Genomic DNA, 26440 nt, shown 5'->3' on the forward strand with positions numbered 1-26440 from the left:
TCAAAACAATTTAGCCCCATTTGCACATTTATGTGCAACACGTAATTAAAAACAATCGTATTTCTTATTATTTTATGAAAATAAATTATTTTTCTTCATCCTTTTCTTTTTTTCTTTATTTTCTTTGTATAAAATAAACAAACTTACGGAATGTGCGACCAGCTTCGCTCTTTGCTTAAGCAAATAAAATTTGTCGATACTTGACGAAACTCTCTTAAGTATATTATAGTTCGTCACATTCGTTGTATATGTATTCGCACAGTTGCTTAAGCTGACTTAAACTATAGTTGGGCCTTAATTTGGTTCAATGCAGTGTAAATATTAAGTTGCACACTCTTTGATAAATCCAATTAGAAGTTAGCCCCGCAGCAGTATTCGATAATTGATTTACAAAATCGTCTTTTAAGCTTGCAAACATCCATAACACTAGTTCAATTGTATCTACCGATGAATAGTATGCCAATGTAGGTGGTAGTATTGGCTTTTTATCGTTTCATACTTTTTATCATTAGGCTTAATTGGCAAACATTTTCAAAATTATATATGTATTTCAAATTCTAAAAGCCAATACTAATAAAAATGCTAAGAAAATATTTAAATAAAATCAATGAAAGAATTGATAATCAAAAAAGTCATGTTTATTATTTACAGAATGTTAATAACATGGATTTTGACCAGAACGTAAGTGGTTCGCATTCAGCGTATAATAAAATATTGAAATTCAGGAAATCTTTTTAAATATTTATTACAATTATAAAATCATTTATTTTTAATTCAATTAAAAATCTAATAGTAATTTTTTTATTCAATTTAAATTTTAATTTAGCTCTTTTGATTTAATGTACACTTTTTGTCCTTTTACATAACCAATTTAAAATGTTACAATTAAAAGTCAGTTATTTTTTTTTGGGCTATAAATCAGGTTTAATTAAATTAATTTAATTTTTACTTACAGTCGGTAGCCAAATCTGAAGGATGGGATGCTTTTAAAGTCTGCGTTAAACAGGAAATGAAACAAAATAGATAAATTATTGAAAATATAAACAAATAGCTAAACGAAAGAAGCTTTATCAAGGCCAAATTTAAACTAAATATTAATTAAAACATATTACTAACACTCTTATTCATAATATAACTTTTTTTGATCAAAGTTTTAAAAATATAATTTTGTATGGAAATTTAATTTTATAAACCGTTAGCTCCATTTTCACAATATCTAGCTATTTTTTAACCTAAAGTTATACTGAGAGTTTTCATAAAAAAAATTATTTTAACAGACAGTATAACATTAAGTTAAAAAATAACCAGATGTCGTGAAACTGGGGCCTAATAAAATAAAAATTTCATTCTGAAAAGGTTATTAAATTATTAACTTTGCATAAATTCAAATTAATTAATACTTAATTTGTTTAAAAATCCTCTAATCATTTAAAATTATGTAAAATTCATCAATTACTTGCCATTTAATTAAAATTTTGTTTAAAAAACCTGTTATTTATTACTTATTAAATTTATTAATATTTTAAACGCTCAATAAGTTACAAACGATATGATCATGATCATAGCGATATGATCATGATCATACAAATATCGCTATAAACTCTGTTTTATTCTTACACATATGTATTTCAAATATAATGTTGGATTTCATTTATCAAATAATGTATGTATCATTATGTTAAGAACTTATAAATTTTGAATAGCATAACAAAAAGTTTTTGTTGTAAACATATGGTCTATTTTCAATGACATAAAAACTATTACGAATTATTACAAATTTTCACAGAAATCCGTAATAGTTTTTTGTGATTGAACAGAAAAAATATTTTGTTAAAAAATGCACATTTCTAATGAAAAGAATCAGTATTTTAAAGAATTTACAAACTAGGCCAGTAAAATTATACACCATAAATAACGTGTTCTCTACTCGATGTATTCGAGGTCAAAGGTCATATAAATCCGTTCATGTAAATTTAAGAATACAGCTTTGGTATCAAATTAAATTTATTTAAAAGACCTGACCAATACTATAGAAACATTTTCAAAAATACATCATTAGTTTATGAGATCAATTTGTTCGACCAATTCGCTCTATTTTATAATATTTTTTCTTTATTTATTGAGCTTATAACTTTATATATAATCCATAACTTTATATATAAACTTTTTCCGAAAACTTTAAGCATAACGCCATCAATTGCCATATATACCTTAATTATTATCTTGCGTGTACTTCTTATTTAATCTCCTTAGCAAGATCATTGACAAGTTTAAATGTTTTAATTGCTAAAAGTTACCATAATGACTGGATGATAACATTTGAATATAGAAACAATTTTAGTAGATCTGTGCATTTTTTATCAACAATTACTGATAACTTACCAATTACCCATTTGTTAATTAATTTGTTAAGTATTTACTGTACCTAATAATTTTGTATTAAGAAACAATTACTACTAATATTTATGTATGTAAAAATTATAAAAATAATTATTGTTGTGTTTTTGTTTGTTGTTTATTTTATTATCAATCATTATATTATTATTATTTATTTATATTTTTTTTTTCGTTATTTATTTACATAATAAAAACATTCATTTTAAAATGAAATTTACAAAAATGGTTTATAAAACTCATAAAATTAATTTGGTAAGTAATAAACTTGTAGGTAGGTATAAGGTTCATTCACATATTTGATATTTTATTTTTATATATAATATATTATTCTCTTCAATTACTAAAACACTTGCAACCATTTTAGATGATTTTTTTTTATTTATTTTTTTAATGAAATATAAGAAAAGAAATAGTAGTATAATTATCACAGACATTGATTCGTTAGGATGTTTAGTTTCACTAACAAATATTCATTACTAAAAAATTAACTTAACAACTAGTAAATTTTTATTTTAATAATAGTATATTTTATGCTAAAGGAAATTAAATGGTGCTACAAAAATTATTCACGCTTAAAGTTTAAATAAAATGGTGCGTTAAGAGATAATTAATTATCTAAAAATATAGAAAAGCTAATTTAAATTTTTGGAATAAACACATCTAACATTTATAACGAAAAAATTGCACATTTAATTTAAGTTTTTTTTTTAAATTGTTTGTTATAAATTAGGAAAGAAAACTATAGAAACTATTCATCTTTAGTTGTTGTGTTTGGATTTAAAGTCCATGTTACATTTTTATCCTTTTTATTGTTATTATAATTACGATTAGAGGGCTTAGCATAACGTCTAAATTTAAAATTAGCAAATACATCGTGTTTATCATCCTCGGCCTCTAAGGCACTATCAAAATTGCGCAGCAACCCCTGAGGCGCAGCTAAATCTTCCTCGCCCAATGATTTGCGAAAATTGTAGGCACCCTTACGTTGACGTGCCTGTGCAGGATTTTGTGATGTTTTCTTAGGACTGTTACTTGTGCCTTGTTGTTGCTGTTGTTGTTTCAGCAAAGGTTTAGGATCTCTCTGCAAGAGAGTGGGATATAAATCATCGTCGGCATCAAAATACTCGGGACGAGTAAAATGATAAGAGGAATTGTAATAGGTTTGGAAAATAGGCTCATTTGAGCAAATACTAAAGGCATGATAGGCATGCGATATTAAATGGGGAAATCTACTAATCCAATAGTTAGTAAATTCATGGGGAATGCTACCAAGTATACACTGCATTTCTATGGTTAATTCGTGGTAATGATGTTTCTGAATCAATAATAATTAAAAACAAAAAAAAAACATTACTAATGAAGTTTCATTAATTTTTTATTAAAACTTACCTTATTTCTTAAAGCTCTTAAGAGGTCTCTAACACTTGCTCCCATATAACCACGGAATTTGCGTAAGTCTTCGGTTATTATAGGATCCAAATGTAAATTCCAATCTTCCAAAACCACGATATTACCATTTTTCTCTAGTGACTTTAAGGGCTCTACATTAAACTGTAATTTTTCAACACGATCACTAACATCCTGTAGAAAGGCCAAGATTTTTTGATTATTCCAAAATATAGGATGGTTGCCAATACATCTAGCTGGCGGTCTGCATTGAGGATCTTTATTTATCATATCGCTGATAAGTTGTTCAGCTAAAATCTTAAAACAAAAAAATCCAAAAAAATAAGTTAATATTATTTTTTTTGTAAATATCGATGAAATACTTACAATTTTATTATATTCTTCTTTGCGTTCGGTTTTCATGTGATTCATATTAAAATCATTGGCCAATATATTTGCCTGTCTCTTAAGAGCGTCTCCGAAAATGTGTTGTCCCATGCTTAGGACATAATAATAAACACAACCCAATGAAAATATGTCTACTGAAGTTGTCTATAAAAATTAAAAGATTTTTTTTTTAATATTTCTTTTTTTTTTATTTATTTATTTTATTTCTTTTAATATATTAATAATGTTTACATTTGTCTTATATATATTAAAGAGTTTAGAAACTTTGTTTCTTTTCTGCTTAGTAGTTAAATCTGAATTTTGTGAGCTTTTAGTAATTATTTAATATAGAATAGGAAGGAAAAAAATTTACAAAAACCTTTATGAAACAGTGGTTTTAGGATAAAATGTTATACTAGAGTATATTGAGTATAGGATTATGACTAGAGTTCATTTATGTGTAAATATTGAGAGTATTGACATCTTCTGTTGAAATTTAGTGTTAATCTATTTATTTTATCTTGAACGAGTTCAATGCCAGACAATGCGTGGAGTCGTTGCGTAGAATAGTGCCAAGGAAGGTTATATAACATCTTGAGAAGTTTGTTTTGGGCTATTTGAAGTTTTTTAAGATGGCATTTAGCAGAAATGGCCCAGACTGGAGCACAGTAAAACATTAGAGGGTGAAATATGGATTTTAGGATTAATTTTTTGTTATCGACACTAAGAAAACTTTTTCTGTTTATAAGCGGGTACATTATACAAATTAATTTGTTAATCTTATCTAATAGATGTGGTATATGATTTTTAAAATTCAGTTTTGGATCCAGTATTATTCCCAAATATTTGACGTTGTTTTCCCAAATAATATCGTGATCCATGAATCGAATTGGGTTTTGCGGTAAGAAACATGACTTCCGTTTTCTTGTAAAATATATTGCCTTTGTTTTCTCAGGATTTATCATAATGTTCCACTTTTTGAAGTAGGTTTGTATACCTTCCAGAGCCGATTCTAAGTTTGAAATTATGTTCGCTGCATATACATCAGAGCTAAGAATAGCAGTATCATCCGCAAAAATTGAAGTTACACAGTATGAAAAAATAGGAATGTCTGCTGTAAAAATATTATAAAGGACCGGAGAAAGACAAGATCCTTGTGGGCATCCAGCTGTTATGATGATTTTCTCGGATTTCGTTGTATAAATATGTACCGAAAAATATCTGTCGTATAAAAAATTTTGTATAATTTTTATAAGCTCAACTGGAAAATTAAGTCTTTTCAACTTATAAATAAGGCCGTTGTGCCAAACAGAATCGAATGCTGATTTTATATCTAAAAGAATCATCCCTGTAGATTTGCCATTTTGAAAGTTTTGTTTTACCAATTTTCTTATTTTTATTAAGGGTTGTGAAGTATTGTGTTCTTTGCGGAAACCATACTGTTGTGGAGGAAGAATATTATGCTAATCAATAAAACTGTTCAATTTTTCTTTTAAAACTTTTTCAAGAATTTTACTAGTGGAAGGCAGTAAGCTAATGGGCCTATATGATTGTGGTGAATCTGGTGGTTTACTAGGTTTTAGAATGGGGATTGTTTTAGATATTTTCCAGTATTTGGGAAAGTAGCTCAATTTAAGGCAACTATTAAACACGTTTGTGAGGTATTTTATGCCTTTATTTGGAAGATTTTTTAAACATTTGTTATTTATTTTGTCAACTCCAGGCGATTTCTTGTTTTTTAGTGTTTTGATAATTTGTTTAATTTTTTGGCAATTTACAAAATAGTTGTCTGGTGGATTTACATTGCAACTTCGAATTTGGTTTGCTACATTATCAACCTCATCCATTGTGTTTGCATCACTTAGGCGAGATGAAATGTTGTGATTTGACATAAAACATTTGGCTAACGCATCTGCTTTCTCTTGTTGTGTAAAACTGACTTCATTATTTTCTTTCAAAATAGGGATATTGTTTATTTTTCGTTTTAAAACTTTAGAAACCTTCCAAAAAGGTGATGAAGATTTTTCCAGTGTAGTTAGCATGTTATTCCATGTCAGATTTCTGAACTTATTTATTTCAATACTAATTTCTTTGTTTAACCGCGTCATTTGGCGATGATCATTAATATCCATGTACCGTTTCCAATTTCGTCGATATATATTTCTAAATTGAATCATTATTTTTATGTAATTTGGCAAATCTTTAACAACTGGGTTTATTCTTCGCTTGGGTGTACTTTCATCAATTCCCTTCTTAACAGCATCGTTAAAAATTTCGATCATTTCATCAATTTGGTTTGTATTTGTTATTTCTGTCATGTCAATAGTACTAGAGAGGCTTCTATTTATTGATGTTTGAAACCGATGCCAATTTGTTTTCTTATATACGTATTGTATGTTGTTTACGATATCTACTCTAAGATTTATAACACTAGAGATTGGAAGATGATCAGAACTGAGCTCATTTATTACTTTTACAGCTGCTAAGTTATGTGCTACGTTTGTTAAGAAAAAATCCAACGTAGATGGTTGCCTAGATGGATCAGAAGGAATATAGGTGCTTTCATGAGGAAAAACTATTTGAGTATGATTTAGTTGTAGTTTGTTATAAAGGATATTTCCCCAACAGTTACTTCTTTGGCACCCCCAGTAATTGTGTCTGGAATTAAAATCGCCACCTAATATATATTTATTACTGGATGATGTTAGTTTTCCAATATCTGATGCGAATAATTTTTTACGCGATGAATCATTTCCTGCGGTTCCGCCAGGAAAGTAGCACGAGTAAATGTCAATGAAATCGTTGGTAGTATACACTCTAATACCAATATTTTCAATTAAAGATGTGTTTATAGGGTGTATTAATTCGTGACGAATGTTCTTTTTGATAAATATTGCTAAACCTCCACCAATGCCTTCTTGACGATCATTTCTGTAGCAGTAGTAATTTTGCTGTTTTATTGAGATTTTATCATTTAACCAGGTTTCACAAATAAGGCAGATGTCGACATTAGTTTTAATCAGAAATTGGAAAAATTCATCTCTTTTATTTCGAATGCTACGTGCGTTCCATTGTATTATATGAATATTTGTGTTCATGGATATAAAAATTTATAAGCGAGGCTTGTTACAACTTCAAACTGCTGTTCACGCGAGTTACATTTTCTTAAATTAGAAATTAGTTCCAATGTTAGATTTTTTAATTCCTCAAAAGAAAAAAGATTTTCATGATTTGTTGTTTGATTAAAATTTTGGCTATATCTCATATTAGATGAATTTGGCAATTCATTTTGATTTAATGAATTGGGAAAGTTAGCACTGTAGTTTGTGTTATTGTTATGGTTTTGAGTATTTTGTCTGGCGCGATTTGGTTGAGACCTTTGTCTAATTTTATTATAAGATACCCTACTAGGGCAATCGGGGGACATAGCTTTATGGGCTCCATTACAGTTTGCACACTTCTCGAAAGATGCATTACAATCGGCTGTTTTATGATTACCAGCGCAATGGGCACAAAATGTTTTGACCATACATCTGCTAGAACCGTGTCCAAACATTTGGCAGTTATAGCATTGGGTTACTTTAGCTTTATTGGGTTTTTGGTATTCCCATCTCACTTTAATGTAATTTATGGAGGAGTAATTTTGTCTCAACTCCTTTAAAGTTATTGATTTCCTTTCGAAATATACTATAAAAATGACTTGTTCATTATTATCTCTGGTTTTAGTGACAATTTTAACGTCAGTACACTTTAGACCCATACTAGTGAGACGATTTTTAATGATAGATGGATCGGTTTTATCTAAACCAAGTAAAATCGCTTTGTACGGCTTTTCATTTTTAGAGGCATATGTAAAATGTTCTAACTTGAAATTGTTTGTTAATGCCACACGAACTTTATCAAAATCATTTTTATTTTCGCAAAAAAGTTTGAGGCCAATAGATATTTTACGTATAGAATATTCTTTTACTTCCATTATTCTACACATTTCATGTAATTGTTCAGTTTTACATTTTAATATTGTTATTGGTGGTACCTTAACCTTAACAGCTGTTTCAACGATAACTTCATCCTCAATATCGCCATCATCGATTGTTTGTAGAGGTGTATAATAGTTATGGTTGTCAGTTCTCTGAGAACCGTTTGTTATTTGTTTTTTATTCATGTTCTGCCTAGAAGAGGCAACAACATCATCAACTCTTTTACGTTTAATTTTGTTGTTTTTTTTTTTTTTTAAATTTTATATTTAAATTTAGTTGTTGTTAAATCACAGAAGAAGTAACCGTAAACTTGTTAGTATTGAATTTTAAAGAAACACAGTAAATCACGTCTTTACACATCAAGTGGTAGTGAAAGAATGATAATATTTCTTTAAGTAGCATAATCTACAAAGTTTAATACGATTTTTAATATGCGTATCTTTAGCTTAGGATCCAAATGTATTAAGTCCACTTTTTATGAAAATTAAGATAACTATATAATTAGTAAAATAGACAAAGCACTGGTCTATTTTATTAATTCTATAATTATCTTAATATGTGTGCAATAATCATTAATATTTGGACATAATTGGATCAAATAATTTCAACATATGTATGGTAGTTTCTGTAATAACAAAAACCTATTTCTCTAAAGATTCTCATATTTATTATATGTATGTTTTGTTATCCAGTATTTTAGAATTAAATTAAAATAACGTATGCGGAATGAAATTGCAACAAAAATTTGACACTGGCCAAAAGAAAACGTATATGAGCTATTAGTGTTTTAGGACCTATTTTGAAATACGTTATGTTTTGCCTTAATATTTTAAAACTCCATTTGAAAATCTGGCTTTTAGTTATCTCAAAATGTTACCAAAAAAAGAACACCTTGAAAAAACATTTTGAAATTTTTTCCAAATTTTATCAACTATCATCGGGAAGAATTTGTTATATTTTACATCAAGTGACAGAGAAAGGCAGAGAGGTGCACTTTTTTGGAAGTAAATAAACCTATTATTGATAAGATGTGCAAAGTAGAACATTTTCTTTTTGCTAAAAAAATATATATGGACCTTAATCAATCAGATGTAAATTGAAAGTTTTGACATTTTTGGAATTTGATTTGACCATCAATTGTAATTAATACATTATGAAATGTGTACACAAAATTAATAATTTCATAAAAAGAAACATCAGAGATAATTTTGTTAAAAAGAAAGTTCTTCTTAACTGTTCCATCATCCAACTGTCACGCCCAGATGATTATGGTGTTTCCAACACCCTTGAAATTCCAGACTTTCTAAAGTGAAAAAATGTCCATAATATCTCCAATGGACATTTCTGTCTTTGCTTAAATCGGTAGTTTTTGATCATTGATTTATATTGTTTAAAAGCAGATTTGGTATTGGAATATGACAAACTACAAACAGACTTTGCGTCTATATCCCTCATATACGCGTTTCATATTTATATCGTAATTTTAGATTCTAAAGTATAATTGTTCTCCTTTGGGATTTATTGTTGATTGATGTGACTTTGAAACTTTATCAGTAAATATTTAAAATTTTAGTTTATTTTTGCAAAAATATTGGTTCAACAACTTAATGATTATGTATATTGACAAAAAGAAAATACGTTACAAATATGAAACGCATTTTATGGATATTAATAACAGTGCTCCACAGACATCTGGGAACAACTTTCAGTTGAAATAATTTAAATAACAAAAAATGTTTTTTGTCTCTCCAGTAAAATTTTCATAAAAGGGTCATTGCACGTTTGCCCACCATGCTAATGATATACCTTCGCGATTATCGTTTAGTTTTAAAAGCAACCTAATATTATTTAATTTTTTAGTAAACAATATTGTTTGCAAAACGTTAATCAAATAAAATTCGGCACAGCTGAATAAACCACTGTTATACATACATATATTATATTTTAACTTACAGTTCTTTGGCCTCGCATCATTTCAGGCGCAATCCAACCATCTGTACCCGTAACGCCTGAACGTCTTGAAAAACTTGTTTTGCCATAATTCAGTTTTTTACACAGACCAAAATCCGAGATCATAACACGTACAGCGCCGTTTACATCGGGCAAAGACAATAATACATTTTGAGGTTTAATATCTCGGTGAACTGAAATAAATAACACAAAATTAAGTTAAATTTATTTTTTTAATTTATCAGGGCAATATGTTGCAGATAAAATTTTTAAGAAAATTTTGTTAAAATATGCAACTTTTAAATAAATTCAATGAATTTTAATATTTCACCAACAAAATATCATACCTATATTCAAAGAATGCAAATGATTCAGTCCAGCAGCTGCTTGTTTCATCACCTCCCACACCGATATTTGTGTTCGCAATTCCATGCACCGTTCACCCTCTGTATAATCTTGTAGTGTGGCAGCACACAGCTCCACAGCAATATAACGAAACTGGCGATCTTGTTCTGTGCAAAAATAACGCACCACATTTTCGTGAGCATCACTCTCGCGCAACAAAGCCACTTCGCGATCAGCGAATGTGAAACATTCTGGCAGTAAGCGTTTAACCGCCACAAAACGTTCCTCAAAAGTACCCTTGAATACAAAAGTTCCTTCACAACCCTTACCCAACACTTCATTGGAATTAAAGGATATTTTGCCCACTCGTATATGGCCATCTCCCAAATCGACCAAATCTTGAGCACTGATGTTACTACTGCCACTTCCACGACTTCCACTGTTGCCATTAGTTTTTGAACCATTCTCACTTTGATTTCTCAACTCACGCATGGAACTGTACATGTACCAGAACATTAAAATCATTACAACAATTATAATGCACAATATAACGTGCACTTGATTGCTTGGATGATCTATGAACCATTCATAGAAAAACGAGCGCACTTGTTTACTATTATCAATAATAATTTCTTTGGTTTTATTCAAAGCAAAGCGGCCAAATGTTTTATTAATTATATTCGATTCAATTTCCAATTCAATGACCGGTTCAGTTTGTACACCAATATCGGCTGAATGTTTTTCATTGCCAGTTGAGAGTATAGAAAGACCGGGGCCATTAAGAGCAGCATTAATCGTGGCCAATTGATGATTGCTATCGTCTTTTGTAACAGCAGGTGTGGGAGAAATTTGTAGATTAACATCGTTGGGCACATTATAGTGACCGAGCAAAATTCCAGCGCTATTATCAAATACATCATTTAAATAAATTGTATTGGGATCAATATTCGTATGAGGACCATCTAATAGTTTGATAGGTGGCGCTGTGGTAATACGGGGTGTATTTTTGTCCACTAATGAGGGCAAGGCATACAAGCCATGTCTATGTTCTCCAACATATAAAGATTGGCTAAAAATATAAGTATAATATATATAATAATAACAATTTATAATAATAAAATATTCTTTAGGAAACTTACAAAAGTTTAACTGTATTTACATTGCCATCTTTTGATTCCTCTAGTATAGCTTGAAAAGCTTCATCAGAAACCGTGGTAAATGGCACATTTAGCAAGCCTTCAGGACCCAAAAGGAAAGCAGCTACCACTGGACTGGTTAAATCATTCTTCCATAAAAATTTGCCATTTTTGCGATCCAAAGTCAAAATATTACCGTTAGAAGTGGTAGTTAAGTGTAAATATTCTGTAAAAAAATAACATGTTACTAGATTTTAAATTGTATTCTAATAGTTTTAAGATCTTACCATAATCTTTTGAAATATCCGGAGTGGTGGCCATCGAACTATAATCATAAAATGTTATATTCCACGGCTTAGCGTTTTTATTCTTTTGTGAACTGTCATACATCATGACCGTGTATTGTGTTCTACCTAAATATATTGCTCTCGATGTGGCCCAACCAATACGTTCACCATCACCTCCATCTACCGAACCATCAAAGCCCACTTTTTCACGTCTACCCGACTTGGGATCGACTATAAACCATGTGTCACTCTTTTTGCCCGAATACAAGATGCCATCAGACGAACGACATGGTGCATTCGCCACTAATTGTGGTATAGTGTAGGGTAGTTTTTTCAAACTGCCCATATCACCCAATTGATAAATGCTGCCATCCCGTGGATCGGGCAAATACTGCGGGACATGAACATTCTGCTGCTGTTCTGACATGACGGGGGGATCTGTAATAATAATAAAATATATGTTATAATATTTTATTGGCAATACACAACAAAAAGTAAAAAATCTTTTAAAACATATTTATTTTGAAAACGTTTTATGCTTAATTTGTACACATTTTTAATTAATTTTGTGGTTCAAATTTATAGAAAAACTAAAAACTTTGTAGACCGTCCAGCTAAATTGGGTGCAAATTGAAGAAAGCATGAGATAGAACCGGCTTACGTGGGAATTAGTACCAAGTGATCATTTGTTTTAGTGTCCCTGGTCCCTTTATTTCCTATTGAATGGTCAATCAGTGTTATACAAACCAACTATGTTAAAGGATAAGTGCCATCAATTAGTATTTCCATTTACCATTTCTACAATATTAATTTGCAACCCCATTGACGATGTCATTCTGATCGATTGTTAGTTAAAACTTTTAGTAGCTCCAGGTAACTTATGGACTAAATTTATTGCACCCATAAATCAATTTGAAGCATTCTTACATATCCATATTTACACTATATACATATGTAAATGCATCGGAATCTTTAAAAATAAAACAGCATTAAATCTTTTGAACTATCAGAAACGATCCTTTATGTGGACTCACTTGTGAATTTAAAAAATAACAAATATTCGAAAATAATGAAGAGTATATTCGGTTTCGGATTAGGCCAGAAGTCGTCGTAATACCAGTAATCGGTAACTAAAAATGAGCCGAAACGTGCTCTAAAATTTTTCTGTCGGTCATAAGAGTACATTAAAGTTCCGGTATCTTTCGTAATTAGGCAGAATAATGATTTTTGGCCGTATAATATATTTGTTTTGGTTCATTTTCGGACTGTAAAAACCGATTTCGATCGAACTCTAGAAAATAGTAAAACTAGTAGAAATACTGAAATTTAAATTTTATATAGGAAATTTTCTATAAGGATATTTATTATTCATTTCAAAAAAAAAATGCAAAATTACATTCTGGTTTTTTACAGAGACATACATTTCTAAACGGTACCATGTAAACTCTGAAAATGTTGCATGCCCCAAATTGTATGAAAAATAAAAAAACAAGCAGTATTCTAAGTTGCTTCACTTCAAAGTTTTGTGATGTTATGGAAATCAGCCATGCTTTTACAACAAATCATTAAATTTTACTGCTGTGTTTCTCCCGAACACTTATCTTGTACACATAAAGGTTTTATCTTTCAGTGATGTACTGGAAAAAACAAATTTTTAATAATAAATGATAGCTAATAACCTTAAGATGATAAATGGGCCTCTTATTTTCGATATCTGTTCTACACAAAACACTTATATAAAAAAGTAAATTTCAAAGAAAACTTATAAACATACTCTAGTCAATGCGATATTCAAAATCGGCTAAACGTTTAATAGTTTCCTTTGAAATTGAATTGTATGTAAAATATAATGGATATGTATGGATATAAATCAATACATATCCCAGCAGTTAAGCAAGTAGTCAATGTATCCCTTTTAAACAGTAATTGTCACTAATATCTTATAACATAGCTGACTCAAATATATTGTTACGAAATTGTACTTGAATTCAAATATAACGATTTTAAGGGCTGATTTAAAAGTAGCATAATGCTTTCAAATAACAGTGCTGTAATAGCAAACTGTAACATATCTGTGGGCATTATTAAATAAAAGCTTTCAGTTGACCATTGATAGTAAGTTGGCAACGCTGTTTGAATTCGAATATTCAGTTAAGGAACATTGTAGAAATAGAGCTTTCTAGATGGTAATGCAGTGTTATAAATAGTGGCAGAGGTTGCGTGAGTTTATCAGGGACGCTTTTCGAATAAACATCAACTCAGTGCCTTAAAGTGTGTTGTGTTTTTCAAGTAAATTCGTGTACATTATAAATTGTGTCTGTATTTCTGAGAATTTATAAACGTGTATAAAAAACATTGAGTGGCTATTTAATTCTGTGGTTGTTGTACATTTTGAATAAATAAAGAGTTGTTACAATGTTTAAACTACTAAACGGCTTTTATTTGCAATCAAAAGTATCCGGTTTATTTAAAGGAAATAAACTAACGTTTTGAAAAGGTTAAAACGTAACAATATATTTTGGGTCATTTGACACGTATGTGCACTTTGTAGTGCAGAGAGAAGACAATTGGTTACTTTATACATCCCAGATAATCTAGCATGAAGACAATTGTCTCTAAGTAATCTAGAGTGTAGTCACTTTAAACGTTTATTTTGTACTGCACTTTAGAAAGCAATCCATTGTAGAGTTGTCGGAAGAAGGTTTGTTTACAAGCAGTCCTTAATTAGACTGTCTATAAAATGTCCTTTCAGTTGACTATTTGAGGTCAATTTTCACCGTTACATGTTAAAATAACTAGTTATGTAGCTAATCAAGTAACCAGTTAGGTAGATAGTAAAGTAACTGGCGCTATGTGACCAGCTATAGGACTGTCTCATTGTAATCAAAAAGTGTCAGGACATGCACGTGTTAAAATAACTAGTCAATGATGGGTAAAATCACGAAATGATGGGTAAAATCACTAGTTCGGGACTGTATGCTAGAACTGCTGGGATGTTTATAAATCAATACATATATATCAATGGCTTAATATAGAAACGTCGTATCTCAACTTTTAGTTACTTTACAGGAGAAGGAAAAAACTCAATAATATCAGAAAGTGAAATTGAAAAAAAAACAACTAAAAATTTGATTTATATAAAAAAATATTTTTAGAAAAGTAGTTTGCTTTAATATAAACCAAAAAATATAATTTCCACTTTAAATGAGTTACGGGGTTTTTCTTTCAAATGATTTTTTAAATGAGTTAGGGCTTTTTTATAATTACTCTAAATCTGCTATTCGTCAACATAGGAAACTGAATTTTTTAATGGAGGTCTATTTGAATTTTGTCTACCAGAATATGTTAAAAAACGTTTCTATAATTACTGTAAATATGTTATTCGTCAACATAGGAAACTGAATTTTTTAAGGGAGTCTATTGTGTTTTGTCTACCAGAATATGTAAAAAACTCGATTTTGAAAAAAACGAGATACGACCTTTCTATATTAAGCCATCGATATGTGAAACGATTCAAACATGTGTTCTCGACTATTGTATAAATATTTATGTTGATAGTACATATACATATGTAAACGTTCATAGATATGTATATTTAAACGCATTTATAAAAATTATGATGACCTACTAGACATTGAATGCGTTCTAATTTAAACAATTCCCAGCACATGCATGCATTCATACAAACAACACTACAAAACATCATAAATATTTTGATATGAAAAATGTGCAATATTGTGTGTTTATTTGTTTTTTCTTATTTGCAAAAATTTAATAATGACAAAATCTTGCTTTAATTGCTGTTTCTACACAATTTTAGTATTATTAATTTGTGTTGCTATTGTATTTTATTTTTCTGTTTACTAATTTAAACGGAACGAATGTGTTTTACTTTCTAAGATAAGAAAATTAAAAACTCTTCAAATACCCACCCCTAGTGATAAGACTACTTCTGTAGAAATAAGTAGTTGTTCATTAGAAAAATGATCGCTACTCAATAGAGGTAGAGTAATATGTTTATAAGGTAGTTTCAATATTTTTATTTTTAAATGTTTATCAAATTCTCTTGTATTTATAACAGTAATGTTATAATTCTGGATTTTTTGGTCTGATGTATATTTTGTCTGAAACTAGATTTTTCCGAAGAACATCCAATTTTTCTCAAGGCTATATCTCGGAAACCAATTACCAGAATATGAGGAACGATTTTATAACATTTTTGTATATTAATAAATGTCATAATGTTTTATAAACTAGCTCCTATCGGCTTTAATTTTGTTGAAACCGAAACCGCGAAATTTGACAGTAGGGTTTTTTGTAAACTCTATTGATAACCGATGACAATAATGGGTTTTTGGATAAAAATTTTAAATTTTGAAAGTTTTTTTTATGAAATTGTTTCTTATTTTGAATGCAAATTCAAATATATAAAAATGTACTTGATTTAATGATTTGTTAATTTTATTTTCTATATTCGTTCTACTTCGCGTTTTATCAGACAATCTGGTGAACATCAGATTGTAGAAATTAAAAATCTTGATAATGTTTTACAATCGATAATTTACAATCACTTTGTTGCACTTATTATTAAAATATTAATAAAAAAAATAAGTCAACATTATTAATAGAAAATCAAAAATGCTTTTATGTTTTTATAGAAATATTTGAATCATAACATTGGATGTAAAATTTTATAGTATGTTAAGCATAATCATAAAATACAATAGAATGCGAAACTTGTTTGCAACGCGTTCCAAAACTAGTACATGTTTTAGTATCTATTTTTTTAATACAACTACTTATTTGATTATTAAAATACTTTACAGAGGTATGCTTAAGTCAGTGATAAGAAACAATTTAGCAATTTCGAATTTTATGGCGTGAATGCCTCTTATTCCAACAAATTAAAAAATATATAACTTTATATTTGGAAATAGAAACATCTTTATTTGTATAATTATTCAATTAAATGAATTGAACACCTGAAAAATAGTGGTTTTAAACCGCCATTCGATTCGAAAGGAGACTCAAATTACAATGTACATATTTACCATACAATTTCGAACTATTCTTATTTTTATTAAAGTGTTTCGTAAAATTTAACGAATTTTAACATAAATGTACATACAAAAATAAATAAAAAACTATTATTTTTGGTGGAATAATAAAGAAATATACTCCAATAACAAGGAGTGCAATCTTACATGGGAAATATGCGAGAAAAAAAACAACTGCAAACAAATCGTATAAGATGGAGATGCTTTGTGGAAGCCTAATGCTGCCAAGAGGGGTAATGGAGAAAAAAAATAAAGAAATATAGAAAATACATTTTTATTAAAATTTTAAAATTACAACCGATTGTTTTCAAAAATCAACTTTTCGGAATTCAAACCTTACCACTATTATACAAGCCAGATTGAATGCATTAAAAATTAATGATTTAAATAATCTGAATGAAAATTTTAATTGCCAATTATACTATAACCGTCATCCAAATACAAATGACTGTCTCATTTATATGTGCATTCATACGATAGGAAATATTAATAAATAATTAACTTGACTTTTACCTAATGTAAACATGAGATTACATAGTTATAAAAAACTCCATAATGAGAGTTGAAATAAAAACATATGTACACAGTAAATTATTGAAAATATGTATACAAATATTTTTAGAGGGTTGAATTAAAAACAAACATTTACAAATATGGTGAATATATTCAAACACATATAACAATGAATAAAGTTTGTCATATATGTTAATGTATACAATATATGATACAATAAAATTAATAAATTATACTAAATATACCTAGGTAGTAACTGTTTTAATATTTAATAATGGAAATTATTTCATGTTTTATTATATTAACTATTAGACACAGACCACTTAAATAAATAAAAATTATTTATTCTACATTTAAAAACTTAAATTCGGTGGACCAAAACAATGATTAATACTTATTCATAAATATTATCAACTTATTGAATTCGCCTTGGGTTCCAAATTATATTTATGGTAGGTATTTAATTTTCTTAGAAAATTTAAAAATTTTTAAATTTCTGTCAAATAATTTAAAATATGTATTGATTTTAAAATTAAATTAGCCAATAAATGTTACAAGGCAGCAAAACAATTTCTAATATGTATCGGCCTTTTTCATGTTAAATAAAAACCAAACATGGTTCTTAAGATTTTTTTATATATAAAATTCCGGTAGAAACCACAACATAAGAGGCATAATATTTATATTTAACCACCATAGCAAGTATGTATTTATTTTAAATTTAATTACTTTGACGAATTATTCGTCATACTGAAATTTGTACCTTAGAGAATTCAAACAAGTACCCAAACATAAATGTATAGCTTTACCACATGGGTTTATGTTTCGAATGGAATATGAATTTATTAATAGCAATGTTAATGAATATGTCTACTTTATATACAAATATGTACACATAACGATAAATAATTATGGTTTAATACAATTATAATTACCATCAGCTATAGTCCAACGTATTTCACTTGTTATCGGATCAATTGCAGTCAAACCGCCCCCTAATGTGGAAAATACCATTAGAGTTTCTTCATCACGGGCTAAATCGGTACAATCCTACAAAATACAAATTGAAATATAGATTTACATTTAATTTCCTAATAAACTGTGGAAAAACTGATTTTTGTTTGGTATTTATTATTATTTTCTCTCTTGGAATGAAAATTCAAAACATACCTTAGCTGTATTAATCACTCCACCAACAATAACATCGTCGACAACAACCTCAGCACTATCTGTTGATGGTGTCGTTGATTTTGATGCTATCGTAGCCGACACCGAGGCTGATGCAATAATAACACAAAATACTAAACAATAAAAAAATTTGCGAACAAATGATTTTTCCATTTTATCGTAGCCGCAATTCATTCGTCTCATTTTGTTTTCATTTGATTGTTTTTCTTTTTTCTTGCACACACACACACTTTCTTTACACTCTTATTCTCATTATTTGTGTAATTGTTTCTTGTTTTTAACATTTAGTTTGTTTAATTAAACAATTTTTCAGTTTTATTACGCACTTTGTATTAAAAACTTATAACTTTTAATTAGTTTTTCCGCACATTGTACAATATTCGTATTCCCGAAGTAGAAAAAATCATTGTTTAATTGTCAAATAAGAAGTGGTTAGAAAAAACTAGTGTGAATTGACACATCTGCATTTCTTTATGTCAAGCATGTGCTTGAGCCGGTGTTGCCATCATTCTTGCAAATGAAACAGCTGAAAACTCTGGCTCACGAGCAAACACTTTATACACAAACGTCGTAAATTTCTTATGAGACTGAAAGTTTTAAATACCCCCGTTTATAAGAACGGAAACAACCTATATAAAATAGGATAAAAATATGTACCTAATTTTTTACCTTGACAACCTTTTTGAAGTTTATCATGACAAAAATTTTATCACATATGGTCAGTCACATACATTTGTGTTCAATAAATATTTTACTAAAATAAGAAAAAATTATAAAGTCGACAATCACCTTAAAAAATTACATCTCCACGACACACGCTATTGTAGTCCTCCGGAAAACTATTTTTCCTTTCTTTGTTGTGGCAAATGATTCGTTATTTCTAGTTTCTAATTAGGTAATAAACTAACGATATTTAGTGCTATTTTGAATTTTGGATTACCTTCTTTTGACCACTCTTTGTTTACTGAAAATTTTGAGCCTATTTATATTGGATAATAATTGTAGAAGTTTTATTTCCATTTTCTTTTAAAATAGCTTTGAAATCCCTTTCACGTTTAAACGCATCAAGTTTTGCCTTGCAACTTTTCACAATCAGTTGAACAATCCTTGCGCAATGGATTGCTACATATGACAATTTGCCATCTACACATCCCAAATTTTATGGACGCAATCAAATTCGATAATTGCGGCAAAAATATTGATACATGGAGACCTAAAGTTACCTTCTCCTGTAAATTAAAGATTTTGGTCTGAAAATTTTCGAATATTTGATTAAAATTTTCCAAAACTTTCGAAATGCATTTTTCTCAGCAATAATTATGTCAACCATAATGCATTAAACACATTCAAGACAACAGGCTACACGACTACACGAACACAAATTCTGCTGGTTACAGTTGTAGTCGTGTGGCAGCTACTGAATTATTTTAAAGACGACAGCTACAAAGTAATCAGCTGATTTATAATTCAGTGGTGCCACTTTAATAAAAAATAACCGTACAAAATTCCAAAGTAATTAAGATTGAAACAATTATTTTGAGTAAAAATATATATATGGTTATAATTAATTATGTACCTGTTATTAATTTATTTCAATATGGTTATCAGAAACTTCTCTTAATTAAGTAAAAAAATATATTTTTTTAAGCACTAATTTGATTTACATTTGTTTATTATATTAGCAACACTATTTCTGTTTTGTAGCTGACAAAAATAGAAATTAGCCTAATTCGGCTACATCGGCATGAGTAGTCGTGTGGCCGTGTAGCTGTGCTGTCGTTAAAATAATCGTCTCCATATAAACGTGTGCATTTTATTTTTGACAGATTGAAGTTGGTAGCCTGCTGTCTTGAATGTGTTTAATGCATAAAATGTTTACACTAAAAAATGATAAAAGTAAAATAAAAAGTCGATGGTCTAAAAGACAACTTTTTGTTTCAACTATAGAACCCCACTACTAATTTTATGCTTGTCAAGCAATACTAATATTAAAATACAACTCTACCAAGGCGAATCTATAGAAGGTGACGACAGAAGAACAGCTGATTATTTTTTTTATTCAGTTGTTTAGACAAGTGAACTGTCAATTCACTTGTGTTTGTTGTGGCGAAAAATACAACAAACCCAAAAGCAAAAACAACCACAGGCAACTTTGACAGTTCACTTATCTTTTTACAAAAACAAAGTACCTGTTGTTTTTGTATATGTTGTATTTGTTGTAGTTCTGTCGTCACCTTCTATAAATTCGCCTTGAACTCTACCAATAAATAAGAAATTAAAAAATAAAAATATGGGGTTTTTATTGTTCATAAGCCGGTTGAACGATTGAATTTTATTTGCACTTTAATCGTTGTTGCATTTCAATAACATTTCTACCACAAGGAAAGGCGTAATAAAGAGTTTTCAACAGTAAAACTCTTATCTAATCGAAATAAAACAAAGTATTTGTTTATAAAAACACATAATCGGTACAGTGCGTATAAAAGCAGTTGCATTCAAACACAATTCGGATTTTTTTGATTAGAACGAAAAGTCACCATGAAAACTGCAAATCATGCAGTTTTAACTGCATTGGTAATTGCATTAATTGTAAGCATATGTGAGGCCAAAGAACGCCCTAAATATCGTAAAAGTTTTATTAATCCATATCCAAGATTTGAAGCTTTTCACGATGGTGGTGATCCAGGCGAGCCACTGTTTCTTACGTCCCTAATCAATGACCCAAAAGTAAAACGACAAGATATACGAGAAAAAGCTAAAGTAGTGGGTACCCAGTATCACGGCGTAGAAAGTTATGCTGGGTATTTGACGGTCGATCCAAAGTTTAATTCCAACCTGTTCTTTTGGTACTTTCCGGCTGAGCAAGATCCTGGCTATTCTCCTGTTGTTTTGTGGCTTCAAGGTGGTCCTGGTGCATCCTCTTTGTTTGGACTTTTTACCGAGAACGGTCCTTTTGAATTCGACACACATGGAAAATTACAAAAAAGAAATTATACCTGGAGTAAAACTCATAATCTTATTTTCATTGACAATCCAGTAGGTACAGGATTTTCTTTTACCGATAGCGACGATGGCTATGCACGAAATGAAAAGGACGTTGGGCACAACTTACATGAGGCCATGCAACAGCTCTATGAATTGTTCGAGTGGAGTGACGTGTCTGGATTTTGGATTACCGGCGAATCTTATGCCGGCAAATATGTTCCCGCCTTGGCTTACCACATTCACAAAGTTCAAAATTCTGTTGACACCAGAGTAATAATACCTCTAAAGGGTGTGGCCATTGGAAATGGTCTGTCAGATCCTATACATCAGTTAAAATATGGAGACTATTTATATCAGTTGGGTTTGATTGATGATCACGGTTTAAAACAATTTCACGATGCGGAAGCCAAAGGAGTAAAATGTATTGAAAAACACGATATGGATTGTGCCTTTGACATTTTCGATAACCTATTAAATGGTGACCTGGTGAATGGTTCATTGTTTTCTAATCTAACTGGTTATAATTACTATTACAATTATTTGCACACTAAGGGAGACGACTATGGTAAAATTATGGGTGATTTTCTCCAATCCTCTTTGACTCGTCGTTCAATTCACGTGGGAAATCTTACGTTTCACGATTTGGATAGTGAAAATAAAGTTGAAATATTTTTGAAACGTGACGTTATGGATACTGTAGCACCTTGGATTGCTGAACTGTTGGAGAGTTATATTGTTTGCATTTATAATGGCCAATTGGACATAATTGTCGCTTACCCCTTAACTCGTAATTATCTGAAACAATTAAAATTTAATGCAGCTGCGATATACAAGGTTGCACCACGTCAAATTTGGAAAGTTGACGATGAGATAGCTGGTTATGCTAAACATGCTGGAAATTTAATTGAGATTATGGTACGTAATGCTGGACACATGGCTCCAACCGATCAACCAAAATGGATGTTTAATTTAATACACCATTTAACTCATTACAAAAAGGTGGTATAAATCGTTAAGTAACACATAATTAAAAGCAAAACCAAAAATATGTAATTTAATGTTATATTTTTGAGAATTGAATTCGAAATAAATACATATGAAATTTTAATTAGAATAATTTGTTTTTGAACTCAACTAATTTTTGTAGTTATACAAATAAAAAAAATAAAGCAAATTTATCTCTTCTCTTCATTAATAACATTTTCTAGACCTTTAAATCCTCTCGCAACAAAGAAATGTTCAGACGAATCTCCTCTGCTGGCCCGTGGTTTTACCCGTTTAACCTTTTCATAGAATCTTAATATATTCTTCTCCAACTTTGGGACATCACCATTGTCCCAAACTTTAACAACGAAATTCGCTTGAGGAGCTGACATGGCCAAGGCAAAACGTAAAACATCGTAACAGAGATTAATAATAACTTCTTGATCTAACATTCTTACGCCAGTGGCATTCGGAGCCATATCTGATAAAACACAATTAACTTGTCGCCCATTCAATGCTTCTTTTAAACGCAATTGATTTTCGGGTTTCGTGAAATCCATTCCTCCAAATATAGTAGCGCCCTAAAATTACAAATACATTAAAATTAAAGAAATTTATAAAAGAAATGATTCCTACCGGTACTGCATGGAAATGTAACAAATCCATACTGAATACGGCCCCTTTGGGTTTATTTTCCATATTTCCATTGGCATTTGATCGTTCCACTGCGATTTGTGTCCAGCTTCCTGGTGCAGCTCCGCAATCGATCACTGTGTCTCCCGGTTTTATTATGTGATATTTATCATCTATTTCTAATAGTTTAAAAGCACTGCGACAACGATAGTTCATCATTTTGGATTTCTCCACATATGGATCTGCCATTTGTCTCGTCAACCATTCCTGTGAACTTTTACTTTTTCCTTTCAAATTATTTGGTATTTGTTTGGCTCTTAACGCATTGTATACACTAAACGATCTTTTCAGCATAATTCCACTCATTATAAAAAAATATCAATGATTTTAAATAAATTTAAAATTCAACCTATAAATAAATAATAAAATGTAAATAATTTGGTTATATACCTATTCAGAATGCGAATTAAATAAATCAAAACATTGAACATATGTTTATCAGCTGTCAAAATATGTTAAACTAACACGCATGGGAAGTTAACATTCAAAAACAATTAGTTTTTGTATACCAGGTGGTGTTGATAGCACAGCTGTTGATTAGATGTTTGAACTGTCAAATAATCTTGTGTTTGTTGCGGCGAATCAAGGCGTATTTAACAAGGTGACAGCAGTGGCGAATTGAAATAAATACAGGCGAATTCACTTATTTTTTATATATAGAGTTTGACATACGGGCGGATATTTTTTATATATGTAGTTTGACATTTGTGCGTGCTATTTCTATAATCAGCTGTGCTGCCGATGGCACCTTATTAAATGCACCTTGCGGCGAATGCTACAACAAACGTAAAGGTAACCAAAACAACAGGCAAACTTTGACAGCTTAAACCATATAAACAAATTGCAAGTGTTTTTTGTAAATGTTGTACTTGTTGCAGAATCGACACCACCTGATTATAGAAATAGCACGCGATCAAAGTAAATTAATTATTATTTTATTATAATTTATTTATATTTTATTATATTTATTTATTATATATTATAATTATTATTAATTTACTTTGCACGCGATAATGTGAAACTACAACACCATATTCGATGAGTTTCTACTTCAAGATGATACGTTTGGGACACTTTTTGGATAGCAACAGTGCAAGTAAATCAACACTTTTACACTAACACAATCACACATGCATGTGTAAATTTACACATCCCAGCTGTTCTAGGAGACAGTCCCGAACTAGTGATTTTACCCATCATTTACACTGCAGCCACACGATCAAGTTTTTCTTGATAGTCTTTTACATATACTGTTTGTCAAAATTTATAAAAATTGAAAGCGGTGACGTAGGCAGCACGCAACTTGAAAACAATTTTAGTACAAATTGGACATAAAAATGTAATCAGCTGTTTTCTTGAATGAAAAATTGAACACCAACTTGAATGTGAAATTGAATGCAAGTTCGTTTCAATTCTTAAAAGTGTGAGTGTATTAGTAAAAAAGTGTGAGTGTATTAAAACTTGAAAGGCAAAACTTGATCGTGTAACCCCCAAGTTAGGGTGAGAACTAGTTACTTCAATAGCTACGTGACTAGGTATTTTAACACATGCATGTCCTAAGCATGGGGTCAATTGATCCTTTTTGGTTACAATGAAACCGATTGATAGCTGATGGAAAGTATTCAACGTTTCTGGTTGGGATGTATAAAGTAACCAATTGTCTTATCTCTGCACTACAAAGAGCACATACGTGTCAAATGACCAAAATATACATATAAATTAGAGTCAGCCATGTTATAAGAAATTAGTGACAATCAGAGCTGTAAATGAATCATTCTTTTTTGATTTTAATTCATTATGAATTAGCTAAATTTTGAATTAATTCATTGAATTGAAAAAATGAATTGAATGAAATTTGAATCAATTCGAACGAATTAGGCAGAAATGAATTTCAATTCATTTCCAATTCAAATGAATTTGTAAAAATGAGTGGCAATTCATTTACAATTCATTTGAATTGAATTGATTTTGAATTAATTCAAATGAATTAGAAAAAAGAATAGCAATTCAAAAGAATGATTCAAAAATGAGTTGCAATCAATCAAATTCAAGAGCAGATTCTCCTACCAAAATGAAAATATCCAGTACAACAATTGAAAAGCCTTGTCCTGTATACGCACCTGATCAATGAAAACATGGTGTTTGGAGTTTATTTCTTCAAGAAGAACTGATTTTTATTTTGAAATACGCTGAACGACAAAAAATATTTAATATTCAAGAAGCAATTAATAATTTTTGAAATTTTGTGACCCACGACCACCCAACAACAAACTTTTTGCTAATATTTATATTATATTTATTTCAAAAAAATAAAACTATCTTCCAAAAATAATCAAAAATCAGGAAAAATAACAATGTATGTAGTTCAAAACACAATTGAGTTTCATAAATAAGGCTAATTCGATTTAATTAGAATGCATCATTCACCTTAAACAACAATAGCTTTTCAAAATTATCATCTGAAAGAAATCCACGTGACGATGGTAACGGCGCATTATATTTAAAGGAAGACTTTTTAACCGTCGATTAATTATACTGCATACTTAATGACATTGAAGAATCTGCTAAATATGCTGCGAATTTCGCGTCGGAGTTGGAAATGAATTGCTAATTTTTTTTTTAATTCGTTTGAATTAATTCAAAATCAATTCAATTCAAATGAATTGAATTAATTCAAAATCAATTCAATTCATATGAATTGAATTAATTCAAAATCAATTCAATTCATTTGAATTCTAAACGAATTGCAATTCATTTTTACAAAATTCATTTGAATTAATTCAAAATCAATTCAATTCATTTGAATTGGAAACGAATTGCAATTCATTTTTACCAAATTCATTTGAATTGACTCAAATTTCATTCAATTCATTTTTTTGTGTGAATGATTCGCGAATTAATTCAAAAATGAGTGATTCATTTACAGCTCTGGTGACAATTACTGTCTATAAGGCAAGGTGCATTTAATAAGGTGCCATCGGCAGCACAGCTGATTATAGAAATAGCACGCACAAATGTCAAACTACATATATAAAAAATATTCGCCCGTATGTCAAACTCTATATATAAAAAATAAGTGAATTCGCCTGTATTTATTTCAATTCGCCACTGCTGTCACCTTGTTAAATACGCCTTGCGCTAGGCTAATGATG

The 26440-nt window shown here is 29.7% G+C and overlaps 5 protein-coding genes across 6 annotated transcripts in view; 3 read left to right on the forward strand and 2 right to left on the reverse strand.

The window, feature by feature from the left end:
• Window positions 1-2716, forward strand: part of MICU3 (Mitochondrial calcium uptake 3) — a 42243-nt gene extending 39527 nt beyond the window's left edge. For both annotated transcript variants that reach the window (XM_065514595.1, XM_065514599.1), the window contains one exon: window positions 956-2716. In XM_065514595.1, the coding sequence (XP_065370667.1) occupies window positions 956-1027 (72 nt within the window). In that variant the 3' untranslated portion in view covers window positions 1028-2716. The remainder of the gene's footprint in view (window positions 1-955) is intronic.
• The window catches only part of LOC135962753 (saccharopine dehydrogenase-like oxidoreductase), a 485871-nt gene that overhangs the window by 448417 nt on the left and 11014 nt on the right, over window positions 1-26440 (forward strand). The window lies entirely within an intron of this gene.
• On the reverse strand, window positions 2491-19050 carry Ire1 (serine/threonine-protein kinase/endoribonuclease Ire1). Its single transcript, XM_065514593.1, has 9 exons — window positions 18609-19050; window positions 18374-18488; window positions 11869-12306; window positions 11585-11807; window positions 10448-11514; window positions 10104-10294; window positions 4171-4335; window positions 3787-4101; window positions 2491-3712 (listed from the first exon to the last, which is right to left on the reverse strand). Exons 1-9 carry the CDS (start codon window positions 18807-18809, stop codon window positions 3146-3148), a joined length of 3282 nt encoding a protein of 1093 aa, XP_065370665.1. The 5' UTR covers window positions 18810-19050; the 3' UTR covers window positions 2491-3145.
• Window positions 20965-22728, forward strand: LOC135962737 (venom serine carboxypeptidase). Its single transcript, XM_065514600.1, has one exon. The coding sequence runs from the start codon at window positions 21165-21167 to the stop codon at window positions 22617-22619; it is 1455 nt and encodes a 484-aa protein (XP_065370672.1). The 5' UTR covers window positions 20965-21164; the 3' UTR covers window positions 22620-22728.
• On the reverse strand, window positions 21194-23639 carry Mrm2 (Mitochondrial rRNA methyltransferase 2). The gene is made up of 2 exons (XM_065514610.1): window positions 23232-23639; window positions 21194-23176 (listed from the first exon to the last, which is right to left on the reverse strand). Exons 1-2 carry the CDS (start codon window positions 23592-23594, stop codon window positions 22787-22789), a joined length of 753 nt encoding a protein of 250 aa, XP_065370682.1. The 5' UTR covers window positions 23595-23639; the 3' UTR covers window positions 21194-22786.

This window comes from Calliphora vicina, chromosome 1 (assembly GCF_958450345.1).
Source record: "Calliphora vicina chromosome 1, idCalVici1.1, whole genome shotgun sequence".
NCBI lineage: Eukaryota > Metazoa > Arthropoda > Insecta > Diptera > Calliphoridae > Calliphora > Calliphora vicina.